Source organism: Silurus aristotelis (genome assembly GCF_946808225.1).
Source record: "Silurus aristotelis genome assembly, chromosome: 8".
Lineage (NCBI taxonomy): Eukaryota > Metazoa > Chordata > Actinopteri > Siluriformes > Siluridae > Silurus > Silurus aristotelis.
In genome coordinates, this window is record NC_139581.1 from 20,734,557 (window position 1) to 20,757,404 (window position 22,848).

Genomic DNA, 22,848 nt, shown 5'->3' on the forward strand with positions numbered 1-22,848 from the left:
TGGTGAATGATTCGACTCACTGAAAAGGGCTGGACACCTGCTCTGTTATCTCACTGCTCTTCTGCAAAAACTTTCCTTTATTAGATTATAGAGATTTACGGTATAGTTAACAAGTTAAAGACTCTCAATTCCGTGTTATTGTCAGCATTTATTAGTTTACTCTAAATATATTACATTTTGAGGTAAAGTTCGTATAGAGCTATCTACATTTCAGTATACAGTGTTGAGAACAAGAGTTAGCCAGTTAGCATAAAAAGTGTCCTTCAATTGATTAGCAACATAAAGTGTATTTATGTCTTTTATTTCTTAATTTTCCACTGAAAGAACTATAGATTGTTAACTATTCATTCTGCATTATTTTCCATAGTTATTTCTTATTTATTTTCAGAAGAAATTTGCCAACCCTGTTGATTTAAAGAAGGTTTTTTTTTATATATATTTATAATTATCAATATATATTTGGTAAACACTGATTACCATTATAATTCATATTACATCAGAGAATTCAAAATCTGTTCAGAGAAAACAAAAGACAGAGGCCATCGTAATGCATTCTAGTATATCAGAATCCCTTTTAGAATTAGGGCATTTTTTTGTGATATGTAAGAAAGATTATACTTTATTCCTAAATCGCTTTGGAAATAAATCTAAGCCAAATATTGATACGTTTGTGTTTTTTTCCCCTCGAACAGGACAATGGATGGTAAAGGATCTACTGCTAGTTGTTCCAGTGGCAACAATAAAGTGAGGATTCATTTACAAGCCAGCATTTCCACATTACCATCTACAGATCGTGGCATTTTTTCCAGAGCAAACGATGCCACGTGTTTGTAAATCATAAAATACAAAACTGACACTTTAAATGATGTATTGAAAATCTGACTGATGTGCTACAAAATGAATGTGTATTTAATAAATCACTATGATACTTCAATCATTAACTGAAAAATCATCACCTGTTTCAAATTGGAGAAAAAACGCCCATAATCTATCAACAAGGTCCGAGGAGTAATTTGAGACATTATTTTTGAAAGAAATAATATACAATTAAATGTAATCGATTATTCAAATAGATTGTTAACAATCTATTTGAATGCGTAAAGATCTACAATAAATAACTCATAACTACATTCTACTGTATAAGTGTAATCAAAAATGTATGAATTCATTATTCAAAATAGATTTTTAATACAACGTTTGTATACATAAATATCTACAATAAATACTTATTTATTTATAAACTAATTTGACTACATTCAACTATGCAAGTGTACTGTGTTTGATGAAAAATACGCTGTATTATATGTAAAAGTCTTTCCACAAATACAAGAGCGACACAATTCTTTTCTGTACCATTGGATTCTCTTCACTAAAACTAATGAGCCCAAACATGTTCCTATTTATAGCACAATCTCAATTAAGACGCATTAAGAAAAATAGGTTTTCAAGGTTGGAGTTGAAGAACTTATATGGACTGGGTTATGACCTCGCCCCGTCTGAGATCATTTAGGATGAAATGCTGGTTAAGCCCAGACCTTCTTATCCTTACCTCGGTGCCTGACCTCAATAATGCACATTAGTCCATATATATATATATATATATATATATATATATATATATATATATATATATATATATATATATATATATATATATATATATATATATAGGCAAAATAGTTTGAGTTACTGTTTGAGTTTATAGTTTATACTGTTTGAGTTACTGTTTGAGATGGACTGGTGGATGTTAATGACTCCCATTGTTCAAGGAATACACTTCAGATTGACCATATCCAGGAATTATCAGGATAAAGACGTTCCTAAAGATGAATGAACTAATAAAAACAAGAACAAACATTAACATAGTAATTATAAGCAATTAGCTAAGACCCCCTACTCCAAACATTCAGCTGAAATACTTTGCCATGCTTCTTGTGAAAACTTGCCAGAGATGTTCTTCTCTAGTTCTATATTTCTTTACGACCTCGTGATCCAGTTCATCCCAGAGCAGTTCAATAGGATTTAGGTGCGGTGACTGGGCAGGTCACCGCAAGTCATAGTCTTGTACGGTGAACGTTGAGGTCTGGAATGGTATCCTTGTTGGTTCAGTATTTTATTCATGAGGGGAATGACATACCTACATGTATTTCATCCGTGTTTAAAAAAAAAAAAAAAGCTGTTATTCCAAACTGTTGACCGGCACTGTGTAATGTGATGTTTTTATTTAGGCCGAACACACAGGTGAATTTTGTGATGATTCTCCACCAAAGAAGATGAAGGCGTCTGGTGCTATCTCAGCCCCGGAGGATGGGGCTGGCGGGTTTAAAGCAGCATCAGCAGGTACGGTCAGTATCAGCGTTCCCTTCTTTCTGTTTTAATAGGAAGTATTTGCTACATTCTGAATATCTGAAACATTCAGCCATGAATAGAACACCGGCTCGAATGTATTACACTTCCACAATCTATGAACGTTTATTTGCATGTGCCTGTTTCTCCAGATGCTGTCAGAGACATCAATCTCCTGTTCACAAAATACTCAGAGGTTCTGCGGTAGGTGCACAGACACGATCGGATTCTCCGTCCTTGCTAGTAAAACGAATCTATCATTTATAATTCAGTTATATTCATTTATAATAAAATATATAACAGCGGTTTGACCAGCAGTGGCCTGGGATTTGCACATTAATCACAACAGCTTTAGACTAAATTACATTGAGAGGCTTTTCACACATACAGTATGTATATATGTAATGAATAATACACAGTCTGGAGTGTGTTATTCCATGCGGATTCACTGTTTATTACTGAACGACGTCAATCCATTCGAATGGATTATAACCGGATTTAATATTGTTTGACATCCGAGAGAAGTTATTTCCTGTTCTCATGTACTTATTTCCAGATAAACAATCATTCCTCAACAGCCTGTCTGTCTCACACACACATTTTACAGAGAAATGGGGGGAAATGAAAGTGCTTATAACTAAGAATCCTCCAATAAATGTGAAATAAATCTCTACTAATATTAAACTTCAATTTATTTCCTTTGTTGAAAACGTTTTTAAATCATCGCCATAGTCTTTGTGCATATGAGCTGTTACTATAGAAACAATAGCACGTTACTTCCAGTGCTGCTTTATAAAAAGAAAAAAAAATGCACCTCTTTGACCAATCAGAAGCAGGCACTCGAGCTTATTGCAATATAATTATAATTAGCTGGTGATTTATCTACTGAGCAGCAACCCATGTAAAAGCCAAACGAGAGTTTACAAAACATATTCCCCATTCAGTGTGCGTTTATTTATTTATTTTCTCCTGCCTTTTACATGGGAAACAAGGTCACTGTGGTACACACGCATAATCGTTTTCTGCAGTATAACCTCGCAGTTGCGACACCGTTTATCCCCACTGATGGTTTCTGTTGGTATTTAAACGTGTCTGCAGAGAGCGAGCAGCATTGGACGCTTCGCAGATTCAGGAGCTGACGAATATTCTGAACGAGGCCATGAGCTTGGAATCCGAACTTAGGGAGAAGAAGGAACAGCTGAGACAGGCGTTGGCTATGATTTCAGATAAACTACAGGGGTAGCCAACTGACAGATGTGTTATATGAAGGTATTGGAGCAATAATGGATGTTGCATTTGTTATTTGTTGTTATGGTGAATTTCTTTTGTAATTGATATGTTATGATATTTGTGTTAGGCTCCCTGTATTATATACTGGGAAAACATTTATTCCAGATGTTAAAAGGATGAATTTCTACAGTATAGACACATTTTGTTCAGCATGATACAACAGGTTGCGATAGCAGCAGTTTTAAGTTGATCGGAAATTCAGAATTGCTGATTTATATGATGATGGTTTGGAGTTAATCGTTGTAACAAACTCTTTCTTTGCTCAATACTTTCTGGACATGGAGTGCTGTTTGTAAATCTTTGTAGATGCAATACACAATGTTGTGCAGCAACCCGGGACTGTACTTTCAGTAGCTGAAGCGTGAGGATGGTTTTCACTGCACTTGACCAACTGAAGCCTTTGTGGTTCAAAGAACCTGGTTTGCAACATCATTTTTAACTCGCTGAATATAATAATATTATTATTGACAATTCATAGCTAATTATTTTGTTATGAGGGTCCACTTTATAAAGGATCTTCGATGGATAGCGGTGCGATCTGTCCTTGTTTATATATCAAACAGTGTTGCGTAGATTTGGAACTTAAAGAAGAAAATGCACAATAATAATAATAATAATAATAATCTACTGGCATTATATACTGACATCATAATAGACATTAATTACACCACACTTTAATTCTTCTTTTGTATTAGCTAGAAAATAGAATTAGAAACATGACAATTATAATTTGGAAGTCACGCTCTGATATCCTGATAGAGCCTTCACACAGCTTCGTTAATTTAACAGACAATGCATTGATTCAGTCTTTAAAAACGGCTTTATTTTAGTGAGGAGAAATGACAAATGACTTTATTTAATGTTAACTTGAGCATTCAGATATGATCGAGCCAAATAATAACACTGAGACAGACTGGCATCATTCGTGTTCATCTCATAGCTTGCACACACACATTTACACCTGTACACAACAGCAGGTGGCGCCGATGATTTGCAGACAATATCGCATTACAAATGACAAGATATCAAAATATCATCAACCAAGTTAAGGCGAAGTAAAACAAATATTACAGGAAGTGCTGAATTCGAAACAGAATTAAGGCCATGAGAGGAAAAAGAAAATACTGACATTTAAGGTCGATTTTAAAGTCAATAGATCAAACAATTACTGTCAGTGAATCGTAGTTCTCCAAAAAAAACTAAACAAAAAAAGCTGACATCACATTTTTTAATTGATTATTTACTGCTCATCAGAAAACAGAAGGGATTTCCTCAAGAAAACAGGACATGAAGCAGAACCAGGACTCGCTCTCCTGTGTGTGTTTTCAATGTAAAAAATCAAGAAATCATTAGAAGAAATGAAAAACACCTTATGTGGCTGTGGCGAAAAAAAACTAAAAGCTGTTTTTCCCCCTCTTGGGATTCCTATGATAGTAATCCATATGAAATGAAGTGTGTAAATGTGAGCTCTGAAACACTCAAAAACAGTCAGTCCAACCCTCTGCCCCTTCCCCTTATACAGAAAAGAATATTCACTGTAGTCAATAGCAATAATAAAGACCCTTCAAACAATGTAATATCTTGCCAAAATGAAATATTTATGGAATTTACATTGAATCCCACAAATACAAGTATACAATCAACATGAGGGGGGGGGGGGTTAGGGGGGGGCTTCAGGACCATTTATCCTTCTGTGACAGTCCAACTATTTACTCCAGAGGAGAGCTACAGCTTTACAAATCCCTACGTCGTGGTAATTAAAGTAGCTTAGACCTGCAAACGTAACAGTGGACAGGATAAAGAGGCCGGCTCTGGCCAACTTCACTTTCGACTCTCCGTGAACGTAGTCAGTCACAACCTGGCCCAGTCCCCTGAAACAGAAATGCCACACAGTCAGTTCAGATGATTCCCATAAAAACAATGTACAACTGTACATTGTGAAACTAATTCTTGTGGATACCTGATCACAATAGACATACATTATTGGGTCACCTGCTCATAAGTACAGTATGTGATTTTTCAGCATCGTATTCCACATTTAGTCTCAATTTGCTCTTATTATTCCCGCCACTCTTCTGGGAAGATGCTCCACTAGATTTTGGAGTGTGCTAATGGATATTTGTGTTCATCAGCCACAAGGGTATTAAGAAAGGCAGGTACTGATGTAAGTAAGGAGGCCTGGGGTGCAGTCAGCATTCCAATTTATCCCAAAGGTGTTCAGTAGGGATGAGATCAGAGCTCTATACAGACCACTCAAGATCTTCCTCTCCAAAACATGTAAACTTTTTAACTGCTGCAAAACAATGTAAATCTTCAAGGAGCTCACTTTGTGCACAGGAGCATTGCCATGCTGAAACAGGTTTGGGTTTCCAAGTTCAAGTTAATGCAAAAATGTTATCACAGTGCATCTAGACGTCCTGTAGAATTGTGTGCCTCCAGCTTTGTGGTAACAGTTTGGAATAAAAACACATATAGCGAGAAAGGGCCGGTGACCCAATACCTTTGGAGATATAGTGTATCTGTTAATCCCAGAACGGTTTCCACAAAACAATCAATTGTATAAAAACGGCTTTGTACAGCTGCAGCATTACAATTTCTAGTCACTGTTCTTATGAGGTCTCACTAATAGGGCCACTAAGGATGAGCTGGAATGATGACCTGCACCTGGCCCAAAAATGGTGTTCCATACGGTTGAGGTCAGGCCACTCAAGATCCTCCACACCAAGCTTGTTTTGGAACAGGTTTGGATCTTCTAGGTAGCCTCCAACTTTGTGCTAACAGTTTCAGGTGTCTCAATACGTCTGTCCATATTGGCATGAGGTTAAAAACTTTATACGATACCCTTATTGTTGTATGTGCTCCAGGAATAAAGAAATAACAGTTTAATTAAAGGACAAATGGAAATAAGCTTACTCCAGTAAAGCTTTCCTCGACTGCACACCAGTTTCATTCGAGATTCTCATTCGCCAAACTTATTTTTGCAGACCAAGGCAATATTCTGACTTTTAAACAGTACTAGAAGTAAACACATCCACTCCTCAGTGTGCTGTAAAATGTACTATGCCCTGTGTCCTAATAGGGATCATTATCACATTATTGAGATTATATAGCCTAATGGATTATTTACAGATATTATTAGTTGGTGTCTGTAAAAAAAAAAAAAAAAAAAAAATTTAAAAAAAAAAAAATTAAAAATTCTTTTATTTTTTTTTTAATAAATAAATTCAATAAAAAAAAAAAAAAAAATACAGATTTCCTTACCAGTGTCCATGAAGTGTGAGTGCTGCAGCGAGGGAGCAGTCCATGACAGGGCCGGGGTAGAAATAGGCGAGAGGACCCATGCTGAGAAGAACTGCACTGAGGACACGCTCTGCTGTCCAGTGCAGCGAGGCAGATTTAGACCCAGAGCCAGCTGTGAAGAATGAGCAACAGTTTAATGGCATGCTAATATGTGCAAAAAGTGAACACAGACCTCTATAAAAAGCCCAAGGTGTAGCAGTTTGCTGGTCAGGATTATTCAGGTGTGGGTTAACACAATGCCAGGGATGAAAAACATAAGCAATCATTTTTAAAGAAGCCATTTTTGCTGCCCATCGGTTATAAGGCCATTTTCAAACAATTTCAAGTCTATTACTCTACACTGAGGAAGATTATTCGCAAGTGGAAAACATTTAAGATAGTTGCCCATCTTCACAGGAATGGACGTCCCAGCTAATTCAGGTGAGACATGTTAAACTTCATGACCGTACCGTTATAAAAAGAATGAGCAAGTATGGTTTGTTTTGAAGGATTTCCAGAAGAAAGTCTGAAGTTGCATCTGAACTAGGCTGCAACAACTAATTAGTTAGTTAGGCTGCTCATGTTACGGGTTTGCGTGACGGAAAGATAACAGCCGCTTGCGAAATGGAGTACAGGGTCAACCAGCAGCAGGGAAAAGTGTGCGTCCAAAGTCGTCCAAGGCATGGGAGCGTTTTATATGAAACACAAGGCAATGGAGCATTTTATATTAAACACAACAAAGAAAACTGAATCTACAAGTTATGCAACGCTGAGCTTGTGCGACATTGAAGTACCACAGTGATGAAAAGAAAACAATGGTATCACAGATGAAGCGAAACATCTGCACGGTGAGTAAAAACTCTGTATCCTTATCATGTGGTACAGTTTAATTAAGTGTTATTGTGTAAACTGTTGGTTTGCTAACTTCAGGACAGTCTCACTGGATCTGTTCTGTCGTGAATCGCGAGCATCAGGTTACGCAATCAGTTCACTCGTGACATAACGATTCAATAAAACAACGGTGCGAACAAACTAAATCTGAAAGCAGCAGTAAACGATTTAATTCTTAGTCACTGTTGTAGTTTTCAGCAAACGATTAGGCATTTGTATACCAATGCGCAGATGATGATATTTTTTTATCAAGCCTGTTAGTTTGCTGCGTTTCTCCATTCCATTCTCTTTCTATAGCACTTGTCTAGTGCTATAAAAATGTATTAATAAAACAAAAAATCTGTTTTCAAACGTGATTTACTGCAGCTTTACTACTTTCCGATGCTTGTTTTCAATGTTTGCATATTTAGTTTATGCACATATTTAATTATTATACAAAATATATTATATATTCTAGATGCTTATATCTTCACAACTGAACAAATGTCTATGTTTTTTATACAGAAATTGTCAAAACAATGTATTATATTTTATAAAGGTTTTTGAAGCATAGTTGTCAATTGCCATCTGCAAAATACAATACAAATGTTGATTTACACAAATTGCTTCACCTTTTATACTCAAATGCTTTTTCTTTTCTTTTTTTACAGAAAGAAAAAAAACAGCATGAGTGAATTTGTTTAAAGGTGAAATCCCCATGCACTCCTTAACAAGCAGCCACTATAAGCTTTAAAATATAAAAATATAAATATAGTGGCTTTTGCCTTGTCATGTCTGTGTAACTAGAATGAAACTTCAGAAGCATACAGGTCCCTCAAGAGACAAAAAATGAGAAAGCTTTTGCAGAAAACAAACGTGTGTGTTTGGAGTTACAGTTCTCTTGTTCCTCAAGATAAGTTATTCATACAAAGTGTGATGTGAAGCAGAAATATGCAACTGGAAATAGAAAAACCTTAATTCCAAACAAAGTAATGGCTTGCGAATCTCATAAACTCATTTTATTCACAATAGAACTTAGAAAACATCAAACTGAGGAAATTACCTTGTTTTTTCACTAGAAATGGTATATTTTTTATTTGATTGCTGCAACACAAAAGTTGAAACAGGACCGTTTACCACTGTATAGCATCAAAAAAATCTGGGAACAGTTCATCTATGCTGGTGCCTTTCCAGATGTTTAAATTGCCTATTCCGCTGCTGTGTTCTCTGGGCCAAAGCTTATTTAAAATGGACTGAGGAATGGGGAAATAGTTTTGTGGTCAGATAAATCGAAATTCTTTTATTCTTTACGGAAACCATGGGTGTCATGTGTTCTGGACTAAAGAGCAGAGGGACGAGTTGGCTTGTTATTAGCGCTCAGTTTAAAAGCTTGCATATCTGATGGGTATGGAGGTGCATATGGCTGCTTATTTCCATGATAGAGCGTTAACCTGCATGCAGAGGACACACTGAACTGTGTTCACACACAATGTATCCTGGGGGGCTTTCAGAATGATTTCCATCATGAAATCATACCTGTTTTTGATAAAGTGCTGCCTGAGGGCGAAAAGATTACAGCATTTAATGTTGAGATTTCCCTAAATTCTCAGACTCATTAAAATGATATATATACATATATATACAGTGGGTACGGAAAGTATTCAGACCCCCTTAAATTTTTCACTCTTTGTTATATTGCAGCCATTTGCTAAAATCATTTAAGTTCATTCTTCTTCCTCATGAATGTACACACAGCTCCCCATACTGACAGAAAAACACAGAATTGTTGACATTGTTGCAGATTTATTAAAAAAGAGAAACTGAAATATCACATGGTCCTAAGTATTCAGACCCTTTGCTGTGACACTCATATATTTAACTCAGGTGCTTTCCATTTCTTCTGATCATCCTTGAGATGGTTCTACACCTTCATTTGAGTCCAGCTGTGTTTGATTATACTGATTGGACTTGATTAGGAAAGCCACACACCTGTCTATATAAGACCTTCCAGATCACAATGCATGTCAGAGCAAATAAGAATCATGAGATCAAAGGAACTGCCTGAAGAGCTCAGAGACAGAATTGTGGCAAGGCACAGATCTGGCCAAGGTTACAAAAAGATTTCTGGTGCACTTAAGGTTCCTAAGAGCACAGTGGCCTCCATAATCCTCAAATGGAAGACGTTTGGGACGACCAGAACCATTCCTAGAGCTGGCCGTCCGGCCAAACTGAGCTATCAGGGGAGAAGAGCCTTGGTGAGAGAGGTAAAGAAGAACCCAAAGATCACTGTGGCTGAGCTCCAGAGGTGCAGTCAGGAGATGGGAGAAAGTTGTAGAAAGTCAACCATCACTGCAGCCCTCCACCAGTCGGGGCTTTATGGCAGAGTGGCCCGACGGAAGCCTCTCCTCAGTGTAAGACACATGAAAGCCCGCATGGAGTTTGCTAAAAAACACCTGAAGGACTCCAAGATGGCGAGAAATAAGATTCTCTGGTCTGATGAGACCTAAATAGAACTTTTTGGCCTTAATTCTAAGCGGTATGTGTGGAGAAAACCAGGCACTGCTCATCACCTGTCCAATACAGTCCCAACAGTGAAGCATGGTGGTGGCAGCATCATGCTGTGGGGGTGTTTTTCAGCTTCAGGGACAGGACGACTGGTTGCAATCGAGGGAAAGATGAATGCGGCCAAGCACAGGGATATCCTGGACGAAAACCTTCTCCAGAGTGCTCTGGACCTCAGACTGGGCCGAAGGTTTACCTTCCAACAAGACAATGACCCTAAGCACAAAGCTAAAATAATGAAGGAGTGGCTTCACAACAACTCCGTGACTGTTCTTGAATGGCCCAGCCAGAGCCCTGACTTAAACCCAATTGAGCATCTCTGGAGAGACCTAAAAATGTCTGTCCACCAACATTTACCATCCAACCTGACAGAACTGGAGAGGATCTGCAAGGAGGAATGGCAGAGGATCCCCAAATCCAGGTGTGAAAGACTTGTTGCATCTTTCCCAAAAAGACTCCTGGCTGTATTAGATCAAAAGGGGGCTTCTACTAAATACTGAGCAAAGGGTCTGAATACTTAGGACCATGTGATATTTCAGTTTTTCTTTTTTAATAAATCTGCAACAATGTCAACAATTCTGTGTTTTTCTGTCAGTATGGGGTGCTATGTGTACATTCATGAGGAAGAAGAATGAACCTAAATGATTTTAGCAAATGGCTGCAATATAACAAAGAGTGAAATATTTAAGGGGGTCTGAATACTTTCCGTGTGTGTGTGTGTGTGATATATATATATATATATATATATATATATATATATATATATATATATATATATATATATATATATATATAAAAATATACATGCACAACTTTTTAAACCCAGTCATTTTACTGATGTGCTGCCAAACAATCCAATGCTTTTTTTTTTTTTTTTTGCCTTATGGAGACATGTTGCTGATACAAATTCAAAATTCACTCATTTGTTTCTCCCTAAAATGGTACATTTCCTCAGTTTAAACATTTTCTGTGTTTTATTGTGAAGTAGTCTTTATGAGCTTTCTCTCTTCATAAGATTTGCATTTACAGTGAGATTTGTTTTTACACAGCGTCCAAACCTTTTGGGGATTTGGGGTTGTACAACCTCCACACTAAAATGCCGTTGGAATACAAATACCTCAAGCAAGACCTCCAATGAGATCTCTGGGGTACTCTGATTTCTATAAAACCGTACCCACCTGGTAAGAAGCGGATGTGTAATGAATTTCGCTTACCATAGTGCGCAGGTGTTGCGTGTATTTTGGCTGCGAGGGGGTACAGGTGGTCCTGGTCCCTGTGACATGCTGCCAAAGGTCTGATGAGAGAAGCACTGCGGAATAACAGAGCTGAAGAAGAAAACAAAGGGGAAAAACCAGGCTGTTACATGACATGCCCAAGAAGTTAATACACAGCATTCACTTTTAAAGAAAATCCACTGTATGAAATAAAGTTGATCTGATTTGTATGCACCTTTTAAACATCCCCTTCCACATGTAGTCCCCATTTAGTCTTATAATTACCTCCAGTCTTTTTTTTTAATGATGATGCAGAAGATCTGATATATAATTTTTCACCTCTGATTTTCTCACAAGACAGAAAATATTTTACTCGAAAAAAAAAAATCACTGCTTGTTTACCTCTTATAACAACAACAACAAACAATGCAAACTTCCTACATGCATTTAGAGCAGACCCAACGAACGTATTACCTTTATTTTATAATATAGTAAATATTTATTTCTAAATATGAGATGTCGGATTGAGTTATATGACTTGATGTTCATGTCCGTGTTTGACATTCACAGTAACGCAGTAACTGTAGGCTCAGTGCCAAATCATATCCGCTCTGCGCTTCAGCCGGAAATGAGCCTTATTTATAATTAAACGCATAATAAGTTAATTCAGAGGTTTAAAAAATAAGAATGATTATAAACAGCTTTAAAGGACAATACTTACGGCTAACGCCCCGGTTACAGACTGAACTAAGCCTCACCAGCGCCGCCATAACGATCAAAAGCAGCCAAGGTCACCGTGCTTCACCCGGAAGTAGTACCTGCTATCCGTATGCGCGTTGTCGTAAAATGAAAGACCACGCCACGCTGTTAAATCTCAGTAGTCCACTCACAGTCTCTGTGTGACGTTTAGTGTCGTTTTGCACTCAAATTATACAGAGATAACTATGTAATTTAATGCATTATTGATCATGGGAGTTTAGATTTATATTTGGGAAGGCGGATGCGGGAAGAGCAGCGCCATATTGGATAGGTCACTCCGGCACCTTTCAGCTGATTTTGAATGAAAATCTTATTGGAAACCATTTTCTTCGAAAGTCCTAAGAGGCCATGCATTATTATATATTTTTTTGTTTGTTTTCTCGAGATCACAACTTAATTACAGGGACAAACTTACACTCATAAAGAACAATAGTATTCATTATCTGTGTAAAGCTGCTTTGAGACAATAAATATTGTTAAAAGCGCAATACAAATAAATTGAATTTTCTGGTGATCTCGAACAATAACAAAAGTTGTTTTCTCGTTATTGTAACCCACCCATTAGGGAGGCACAAGCCAGTGCACTCTTAGTGCCGGTCCCAAACCTGGATAAATGGGGAGGGTTGCATTAGGAAGAGCATCCAGCGTAAAACATGTCAAATCAAATATGCAGCTCTACAGAGATCTTTCTACAGAGATGGCAGGAAAAAGAGAAGTGTAGTAGAGTGGAGGTTCGGGTTGGTACTTTAAATGTTGGTACTATGACGTGTAAAGGGAGAGAGGTAGCTGATATGATGGAGAGGAGAAAGGTAGATATGCTGTGTGTTCAGGAGACCAAGTGGAAAGGGAGTAAGGCCAGGAACATTGGAGGTGGGTTTAAACTGTTTTATCATGGTGTGGATGGAAAGAGAAATGGTGTAGGGGTGATTCTGAAGGAAGAGTACAGTAAGAGTGTAGTGGAGGTGAAGAGAGTTTCTGATAGGGTGATGATCGTGAAGGTGGAAGTTGAAGGGGTGATGATAAATGTCATTAGTGCCTATGCTCCACAAGTGGGTTTTAAGATGGAGGAAAAATTCTGGAGTGAGTTAGATGAAGTGGTAAAAGGTGTACCTAGAAATGAACGATTGGTGATTGGGGCAGACTTTAATGGGCACGTATGTGAAGGGAACAGGGGTGATGGGTAGGTGTGGTCTTAAAGAGAGACATGTGGAAGGGCAGATGGTGGTAGATTTTGCTAAAAGGGTGGAAATGGCAGTAGTAAATACTTATTTTTAGAAGAATGAGGATCATAGGGTGACGTATAGGAGTGGAGGAAGGTAAACACAGGGGGTATGGAGACGGATGATCTGCTGTGGCGACCCCTAATGGGAGAAGCTGAAAGAAAAAGATTCAACCTGATTTCAGTGCACTTGTTTAAGCCCTAAACAGGCTACATTTCACGCACTGAACACTAAAAAAACAGAGATAAACCATACAAAAAACACTGGGTGCAATTTTTATTATTATTATTTTTTTTTGGCATTAATGAATTTGATGTTGGTCTTTAAAAACTAGTTAATAAAGGTATGATGCTATTTTTTAAATGCTAAAAAAAAAAAGAAGTCAATTTTCTAAATGTTTATATTTATAAATGTTTCTTAAATAGTGCAATAATTCTGAGCACCACACATTTGGTTCACTGTTCTTTATCAATGTGGGTTGATGCTGCTATTTCACGTAAAATTATATTGCTGTTTTTAACCATTGAAAAAGTAGAAATTTTCTAAGCTGTTTTTGTCATTGTAAATGTAATTACAGTGGTACCCCGCTTATCGACTTTAATCCGTTCCTAAAAACCGGTCGAAATGCGAAAAGGTCGAAGAGCGAATGTAATTATCCCATTAGAAATAATGGAAAACCAATTAATCCGTTCCCGACCTCCACCGATACCCATTTATTAACATTTTTTGCCCTGTTTTTAGCAGTATTAATACAGGTACATAAATAATACTGTATATAATTGTTATGCAGCGTAATGAGCGGAGGCAAAGCCGGAGCACAGTTCGCTTTGGTTTAACGAAAACACGGAGACACACACACACAGTCCATAGAATCCCGACAAACGAGAGAGAGATAACCGTGGTACGCCCTGGAGGGGCGAGGTCCCGGGCGAACGCACGGGAGGAAAAAGGTAATCCCGGGTGCCGTGGAGAGCGCGTGGAGGAAAGGAAACTTTTCCGCTAAGCGGAAAAGTCGATGTCCGAGCCGGTCGATAAGCGGGGTACCACTGCATATACATCATATATATATATATAAATGCCAGCCCATAATAATATTTTAAAATGTAACAAATGGAGCAGGTTAACATCATCATATAAGATACATATACAGTCATTCAAAGGGTTTCAGGAACTTATTTTATAAAAATGAGATGAGATTTGTAAATAATAAAGATTTAATGAAAATAATTCAGATTTCTTAATAATGATTAAGAATTTTGAAATGTCAATTGATCTGACATTTGATTTGATTAAAAAAACAAAACAATTAATAAAAGAAATCAACAAAAGAAAAACATTTTTTTTGAGATACCCTGTGTTTAATGAAACCCGCAAATCAGTCAACTCCACTTTACTTATAATATAACCAACAAAATATCTATAAAAATACACTTTATTATTCATATTATTTCATATTGTTTTTGCATTAGTGGGGAAAACATCTTTTCCTGTGATTCAGTCATGAAAAAAGTGAGATTGCTTGTAGTTCTGTAAACTGAACACCAGCTCGGAACCTTCAGAAAATCCCACAGGTCATGATGTTCAAGAGGAAGTTTGCATCATCTGAATTTCCAGAAGAAGAAATTAGAAAGAAAAGTTCCATTCTCTTTTGTTTTCCCATGTTATTTGCAATATAAAGAAACTGACTGAAAATAATTAGACCTGAATATAATTAATTCTTTTAAATTATATTAATAGAAAGTTCTCCATATTCTCAAGTTCATTAAACTGAGTTTGTCTTCTTGGAAATCCAAGTTCTTTTTTTTCTTAAGTCTTTTTTTACTAATAACTATCTCTCCATTAAATTGTGTGTCTCTCTGCTTCCATCTGACTTGGTATCTCTCACATTTGCCATCTTTCATACTAAAGGTCTGACTGCATTCTTTCTTTCTTTCTATCTTGTAAAGTTCACAGATATAAAATAGTCACACACTTTCAGATATCAAGGTTTGTTGTGATGGATTTTACCTCACGGTTACATTTTGTAAATGTCTTCCATTTGGTTAAATTCTTTCTGTCCAGTTGTACATTTAATATCACACTGTATGTAGATTTCTTGATTGCTTTAGTGGCATGATAATGAATGACGTGAGGTAAAAAGTCAGAGCATTGTGTATTTTTAAGATTGAATCGCACACAATGAGATAAATTAGTTTATTAAATATATATAGTTTTAAAAAATACACTACAATACTGTTAGTAAACTGTTTAATTATCAGTAGCTGTTGGCTGAATTTCCTTTCATTTTGAGCCTGTTTTTTATTTCTGCTTAACTTTGAATCCCTGACTAATTTTATAAAGTGCTATTGCTTGTAGATATAGTGAATTCACAATGAATGCTTATTTAATGGCATACTGATTAAAAAATAATAATAATTAAAAAAAGAAGGAAGCAAGAAAACAAGGATTCAGCAGCACCTGCACAAATTGGAGTCATTCTGGATGTATATGTTGATTCGTTTTTTTTTTTTTTTTAAATAAAAGTGTATAAGTCTACACTTTCACCACATTTCTTTCTATTTATACATATAAAAAAATATATACATTAAATATATACAGATATGCTGCTCCTCGCCCTTCAACGCCCTTCAGCTGCTCATTTGTTTAAGTATTATTTCCTACTATTTACAATTATTTATGTCTCTAGCTGCTCTAAGAGCAGATTTCATAGAAGTCTCAATCCAACCATGAGGCATTGCTGTATGTTCCCCAGCAAAATAAATCCTACTCTCATTCATGGCCAGAGCGTCAGCATACTGAGTTTGCTGGTAGGGCGTGAAAATAGCAAAGGCTCCAAGGCTGTATGGATCCAACCCCCATTTCTTAACAATGCCTCCAGTGTAGAGGTCCTGAATGTAATCTCCGTGGATCTTCATCAAGTCGTCTAACACCACTGACTTCAGTTCATCGTCAGACATTCCTTGGAAGAGGGTGGATTCGTCTGAGAAGGTGTACGAAGCCAGGAGGGCTCCTCCATTCCCAGGGAAGCTATGGCTGGGGTAGTAGATAAACCGAGAGGGCAAATCCGTAATGCTTCTGCCACCCCAAATGCTTTCCTCCTCCCAGAACCTGCAATTGAAGCTCAGCACAACTTTGGTGGAGCTAGAGTAGTGCACTGACCGCAGAGCCTCTAACTTCCAAGGAGAAAGGGGAGGCTGGAACTTGATGAACAGTGTGGCTTTGGCCGTAGCTGTCACCAAGGCGTAGTCGAACGTTTGACGGGTCAGGATGTTGTGCCGCTCTTCATAAAACACCGTCACGTTACGGTCGGTCTGACTGATGCCCCTGACTTTTTTGTTGGGGAGGATTGTGGCGTTGAGGATTTCATAAAAGTTATTGGGTAGCTTATCAAAGCCACCCGAGATCTCAAAATATCTGGAAAAGAACAGAATATTAAGAAATCGGATTGGTCACGAGGAACCTGGTACTCATACCAGTTGACACCATCACGTGTTTTTTTTTTTTTTTTGTTATAAATAATATTACAAACCATCAACTATTAAAAAAATACAAAATAGATTTCATGACATCGGGTGTTTGCATACATCAGTCAATCATTATCAAACAAAAAAAAACCCCGAAAAATATCTAAAATCTGTATTCTTAATGATGTCCCAAAGGCCCTTACTGATGTCCACAGGTGATCATGTGATCTTTCCAAAGGTGTTCTATTGTTACTAACATGCCAATAGAAAGTAGCCAATTATGAGTAGAGACCCACAGGGACCATTAGATTTCCACACTGCACTCTTCATCAAAATCTACTTACGACGTGTCATCGTTCACATCAGACTGCAAGTAGAGACTCTCCATGAGAGCGATGTAATAGAAGCTGTTCTCGTTCAGGATGTCTCCGATCATGCGCAAAGCTCCGTCGCTCATGTTCACTTCGTTCTTTAAATAGTCCTATGTGAGGAAACGCACGTCTTTGCATAAACATACAAATGAGACTGAGTTCAGTTAGAGGAGGAGTAGAATCAGTTAGAAATCCGTTACCTTAAGTGAGTAGGCATCGTACTTCCTTATCATGGCTTCGCAGCCATAAGACCTCACATACTCTCTTATCTAGAAAACACGATTGAAATCATTTCCAATCATGTTAATGAACCATACAAAAGTAGAACAATAATTCAATTGTCTGCTCTCTCTCTCTTACTGACCTTCTCCAATGAATCGCTGAACAGTTTACTGGCTGATTTTCCTTTCTCTTCTTCTCTTAAGGGGTAGTTTAGGATATTAGGATTGTGCTTCACTGCGAAGGTTTTTTGACGGACGCCGTTGATGTAATAGTACGTGTTTATGTCTTCTTCGGAAAATTTGTTCAGTTTCAAGCCCAGCTTTGATGTAAAATTAGTGAGAATCCTGAAAAACCGGGAAAAGTTAGAGAAATGTTATTAGCTGTCAAGCAGAAACGTTACAAATTTAATTGAATTATAAAGCAATTAATTGACCATCAGTATCACAATATATTTATTGACAAAGACTTCAAAGCGGTTCTGTAAGTGATTTTTGACAAGGGCATTTGCCAATTAATTAATGTAAACATAAGCTAATTCTGTATGCTTACGCTATGTGTACCGTTATATATGTATAACGGTAGTCACTGTATTGGGATCCTCTAAGCCAGACAACAAATAACCACAGGGCTTGTAAATACGGAACGTTAACTCACCAGTGAAAGTTTGGGATCCTCATGGCACCGAATTCCGCATACCAGTTATCTTGTCTGAATGTCTGAATTCTTCCACCCAGTTTTCCACTTGCTTCTATGATTGTAACCTAATGAACCGTTAAATAATTATTCACTCAACATTGATGTGAAAACTGACAGTTGGTTTAGATTACGTGGTTAAACATTTTGATTTGTAAAATGGGTGAGAAAACCTGCTCATGCTTACTAAACAAACAAACTACAGCCTGTCAGTCAAGTACAGTAGTAACTATTTTAAAATGCACACAGTGTAACAAGTTGTGGAAATTGTAGCTGCAGTCGATAATTCTTCCATCTCTATACACAATAGTACACTTTTCTAAGCATGGATTTAAATTCAGCTAGTGTAAAAGCAGTTTTAATACTTAATGGTAGGTTGTTCCACAGCTTAGGGCCACTGCATAAGTTTGATCACCCCTCCATTGTAGGCAAGATCATGGGACAGACAAGAGATGTTGATCTCTTGATCTGGATGGATTATGAGGAATTATTAGGTCAGAGAGGTATTTGGGGGCTTGATTGAAAACAATACGGTAACAGACGCAGCAATGCAACGAACATAAAATCGGAGTGATGTGATCACGTTTGAAGCCACCCGTGAGCAGAGAGGCATTCGAATTTTAAACTATCTAAAGACGAGTATTTGAGGAGAGAGGTAGCCCGAACTGAATATAAACCCAATCTGCTGTACGTATTTAGTATTTTATAAAAGAATACATAATTGTGGATTGTGGACTAATGCATTTACCTTATGTCCAGCATCCTCAAGGAACTTAGCTGCAGTAAGTCCAGCAATGCCCCCACCAATAATAGCCACACGGCGAGGGGTCTTTGATGGAGGAAGGCCTTCTTTGACTACCTCAAGAAGTTCGTCATAGTCATCGTCTTGAAAACATTTTGTAATGGGATCGTCTTTATTTCCGCCAACACTCAAGACGAGGGACAGTACTATCACAACAGATACTGAAAAAAAATTCAATATACAGTGTTTGTTTGGACAGTAAGGTTATGTACAATTAATCTTTGGTTACTATCGCTGAATGTAGCCACATGTGACTACAAGACTTTGTAAAAATGTTTACTATGAAACACTGTGACACAGTCGACTTTGTGACTGTGTCACTGTCTACTGTGTGACTATGAGTCATTGTCAACTGTGTAACTAAGCAACACTGCTGAAATGGTGAAAACATTGAAGCTAATAAGTCTGATTGCAACATTGTGCTTATTAAAGCTCAGTGACAAGGAAGGAACCAGACACAAAAGAAAACCCATCCTCATCTGGGTGACACTAAACGTCCATTCATTATAGTTTTATCATGGTGAGGTTAAGTTCTTATAGCATTGTTCTTAAGTTTAACATTCCTCTGTAACGTCATGGATCTTTATTTTGTTCATGTGGACCCATCCTCAGCAGCAGAGAATGGTTTCCATTTAAACAGATCTTTATCTACAAGAAGGATAAGGGTGTCTTTCAAATGCCTTCAACTCTACTCAGTCAGTCTATGGTACATCCGGACCCCCTCGGTACCTCTATGCCCACCTCTGATTTTATCGAATCCATTTCCAACATATGGTGTATATATTTTTATTTAAAAAATAAATATTTTTTATATTTTTATTTAAAAAATATATGCACAGGATTCCAAAATTAGAAACAAATGTAGAAACGGTAAGAATGAGTCATATCCTTTTTTTTTATCCTAAGAAAATGAAAGTAAATGATGGAGCTCTAATGAAACTTACTAGACCACAGTGACTATTACAAGAGGTCAGATTAAACATTAACATAAAATAAAGATTATTGTCTTTGTGTTTGTGTAAGGTTTTATTGCACGAGGCAATCACAACATAGGCAGAGCACAAATCTAGTCATGTTACAGTACCCCTGAAGCACAGATTGTTAAGGGCCTTTCTTAAGGGCCCCAAGAGTGGCATGTTGGTGCCGGTAATACGAAAGTTACAGAGAGGTCAATACTTGGTTAATGCAAGATACTGCTTCTATTGATCCTTTTTTTCCCCCAAGAAGAAATACTCACATGTAAAAAAATCAAAACAATAAAAGAATTAGAAAAAGACAGTAAGTACTTACAAGAGCAAAAGATGAAACAGTCCTGAGCCATGGTGCTTTAACTAAATCTCAGGAAACAGAAACCTAGAGAAAGAAATAAGACTCATCACTTCTGAGACAAAGTGAAACTTAGTGGACAGGAAGACCAGCTCAGACTGGGATTTTTTTTCTCCCCAAAATCCCCATAATAGGAATGTGCATTTAGACTGAAAGGAAATGGAAAGTGAAAGAGTGTCTCAAGTAATCATAAACAAAATAGGTCATTCGGCTGCCAGCTAGATCATGTGATCAGTTCTTCAGAAATGCAAGTTTACTGCTTAGTGCATGATTACAAATATATCCAGAGATCTGTATGATGAACAATGTACACGATAAGAGTGAACTCCAACCCTGATTTTAAAGCCTTAAAGACATTCTTCTTTATTATGAAGTTGCACAAGGAAAACTAATATTTAGTGTGCATGATGATGATGATGAGGATGATGATAATGCCCTCAAGGTGATTATTGAAGCGATGGAAAGTGTGTAAGGGACATTTTCCCACACAGTCTCCAAATTCAGCCATACTGAACTAATTAGATTAGCGACTTTTTCTTTTTCTTTTTCTTCTTTTTTTTTATTTTTTATTTTATTTGGTTTTTTTGGGGGATAATGAACATACCTGCGCTTATTTCCAACACTGTAAGCGACCACTTTTTTTTTTTTTTTTTACTCATTTTTGCTATTTTTTTTTTTTTATCATTTTTTTTGGATGATTTTGTAAAAAATTTTTTATTAAAAGTCGGACAATTAAACTATAGGCGCGTTTGTGATTTCATGGTTTTATACTTTTGTAATTACAAAATATTTCTTTTGTTTTTTTCACGGAACTTCAACGAATGAATAAAGAAATAAATAAAATAAAAATACAAATAATACAAACCTTAAATCCCAAACTAAAGTGCATGGGAAAAAAAAAAAAAAACAAGAGAAGAGAAGAAGGGGAAAAAAACAATATATAAAAAAAGGAAAAACTATAAGTTTATAGAGAACCATCCAAGGGTCAAACATATTTACTAAGAATAAATCATTAAAAAAGAATAAATATTATTTTTCTTTATAATAAAGTCTCGTATGTTGCATTAGTTTACTCCGTGAAAATGCCTCATTATGATATCATGCTTTTGGGTTTCTGCAACAAAAATCCGATTGTTTTTTTCACATCAATAACAACTAAATTATAACAATTTCTAAAATAAACCAGTGTTGTAATCCTGCACCTACCTGCCGTGTTGCTGTAGTCTGGAGAGAAAGAAGGAGGTATAAATGAGTCCCAAACGCTCCGCTTTTATTCTCATCTCAAACCGAAAGCATGACTGCTGCTGTGCGGTTTCTCACGTCTCTCCAAACTTTACAGGAATGAAGCAGACAGATGCATGCACAGGTTTTGCGGGTGTGGTTTCGAAAAAGAGAAAAAGAAAAGGTCAGCAGTTTTGAGAAAGTGTGATGCATCATTGATAATGCAGGGTTAAACAGCAGTCTTCTTTTACATGCTTTTTTTTTTTATTGTCCATCCAAAAAAGTACTCATACTGTATGAGTAGTTGGAAGTTTTATAGATTTAATAAGCTTTGTACAATAACGGATTGCACCAAAAACACATATAATCTGCAAAACCGACAAATTCAGAACTCAGCCAGTCCCTTTTGTGTGCAAAAATGTGCCAATGCATGCAGGTGCCATATAAGTGCCAGTGTGGAGACTTAGGCCTTATGCACTTGCTGCATCTTGCAGGTTTGTGCATCCTTTAAAGTGCAGAGCCAAGGTCAAAATAAGTTTGTCTGTGTGTGTGTGTGTGTGTGTGTGTGTGTGTGTGTGTGTGTGTGTGTGTGTGTGTGTGTGTGTGTGTGTGTGTGTGTGTTTAAGACAACCCTAAAGTGAGAGAGAAAGAGAGAGAAAACAACAAAACAATTCAGCAACAACAGTTTTGATTCATCTTATGCGTTAAAGCACTATAAGCTCTAGTTCAATAAAAAAAAGTTTAACTAAAAAAAGTTTAATTAATAATAGGGTGTATTTGTTTGTTTGTTTATTTATTTCACACAAAATTGGCCACATTCGAATAGAACACAACAAAATATTTGAACTTTATTTTCACCTTTTTTTTTTTGGTAATACTGAATGTAGAAGGCAACAACCAAGTCTTATTATTGAGTCGAATGCAACACTGGGCTTTAGGAGGGGTATAGAATTACTAATTTGCATTGGTGAATCGGCAGAAAAGTTAACTTGATGCATCGATTTTAAAAAGTGCGGACTGGGTACAATTTGGCATTTGGGTCGAGATGCCTTCGTTTTAAACATTTTTCGATTCGGTATTATGTGACCAATATTTTAAATGTAGATTTATTTCTCCTTGTTAAACTGTTTCTCAAGGCGTGTCCCGAGAGTCACATAGAATAGAGATCAACATGGCAGAGGTAGAGCTGCAACTTCCTAGAGACAGAAG

The 22,848-nt window shown here is 36.9% G+C and overlaps 3 protein-coding genes across 4 annotated transcripts; 1 reads left to right on the forward strand and 2 right to left on the reverse strand.

Moving 5' to 3' along the window:
* The first annotated feature begins 11 nt into the window (after nt 1-11).
* On the forward strand, nt 12-5,291 carry tex12 (testis expressed 12). Of its 2 annotated transcripts, XM_083549483.1 has the most exons (6): nt 12-182; nt 389-421; nt 693-744; nt 2,229-2,340; nt 2,499-2,550; nt 3,445-5,291. In XM_083549483.1, exons 3-6 carry the CDS (start codon nt 697-699, stop codon nt 3,587-3,589), a joined length of 357 nt encoding a protein of 118 aa, XP_083405609.1. In that variant the 5' UTR covers nt 12-182; nt 389-421; nt 693-696; the 3' UTR covers nt 3,590-5,291. The 2 variants fall into 2 exon arrangements, with proteins under 2 accessions (XP_083405609.1, XP_083405610.1); XM_083549484.1 differs by lacking the exon at nt 389-421.
* sdhdb (succinate dehydrogenase complex, subunit D, integral membrane protein b) lies at nt 4,438-12,436 on the reverse strand. The gene is made up of 4 exons (XM_083549481.1): nt 12,283-12,436; nt 11,562-11,672; nt 6,898-7,048; nt 4,438-5,507 (listed from the first exon to the last, which is right to left on the reverse strand). The coding sequence occupies exons 1-4, from the start codon at nt 12,329-12,331 to the stop codon at nt 5,342-5,344; spliced, it is 477 nt and encodes a 158-aa protein (XP_083405607.1). The 5' UTR covers nt 12,332-12,436; the 3' UTR covers nt 4,438-5,341.
* A 3,041-nt stretch (nt 12,437-15,477) lies between these two features.
* il4i1 (interleukin 4 induced 1) lies at nt 15,478-21,733 on the reverse strand. The gene is made up of 8 exons (XM_083549158.1): nt 21,625-21,733; nt 20,383-20,445; nt 19,039-19,253; nt 18,252-18,358; nt 17,740-17,941; nt 17,576-17,644; nt 17,349-17,485; nt 15,478-16,954 (listed from the first exon to the last, which is right to left on the reverse strand). Exons 2-8 carry the CDS (start codon nt 20,411-20,413, stop codon nt 16,201-16,203), a joined length of 1,515 nt encoding a protein of 504 aa, XP_083405284.1. The 5' UTR covers nt 20,414-20,445; nt 21,625-21,733; the 3' UTR covers nt 15,478-16,200.
* Nucleotides 21,734-22,848: the final 1,115 nt, after the last annotated feature.

What these genes read in the sequence shown, in the direction of transcription:
- il4i1 (XM_083549158.1), bottom strand. Translation starts at nt 20,413, where the DNA reads ATGGCTCAGGACTGTTTCATCTTTTGCTCTT. An exon ending in TCAGCGATTCATTGGAGAAG is followed by an intron (nt 17,645 to 17,739) that starts GTCAGTAAGAGA and finishes CGTGTTTTCTAG; the next exon opens with ATAAGAGAGTATGTGAGGTC. An exon ending in ACGATGCCTACTCACTTAAG is followed by an intron (nt 17,486 to 17,575) that starts GTAACGGATTTC and finishes TTCCTCACATAG; the next exon opens with GACTATTTAAAGAACGAAGT.
- sdhdb (XM_083549481.1), bottom strand. Translation starts at nt 12,331, where the DNA reads ATGGCGGCGCTGGTGAGGCTTAGTTCAGTCTGTAACCGGGGCGTTAGC. An exon ending in CGCAACACCTGCGCACTATG is followed by an intron (nt 7,049 to 11,561) that starts GTAAGCGAAATT and finishes CATTCTTCACAG; the next exon opens with CTGGCTCTGGGTCTAAATCT. An exon ending in CTCACACTTCATGGACACTG is followed by an intron (nt 5,508 to 6,897) that starts GTAAGGAAATCT and finishes TTTCTGTTTCAG; the next exon opens with GGGACTGGGCCAGGTTGTGA.
- tex12 (XM_083549483.1), top strand. Translation starts at nt 697, where the DNA reads ATGGATGGTAAAGGATCTACTGCTAGTTGTTCCAGTGGCAACAATAAA. An exon ending in GTTCCAGTGGCAACAATAAA is followed by an intron (nt 745 to 2,228) that starts GTGAGGATTCAT and finishes GTTTTTATTTAG; the next exon opens with GCCGAACACACAGGTGAATT. An exon ending in AAATACTCAGAGGTTCTGCG is followed by an intron (nt 2,551 to 3,444) that starts GTAGGTGCACAG and finishes ACGTGTCTGCAG; the next exon opens with AGAGCGAGCAGCATTGGACG.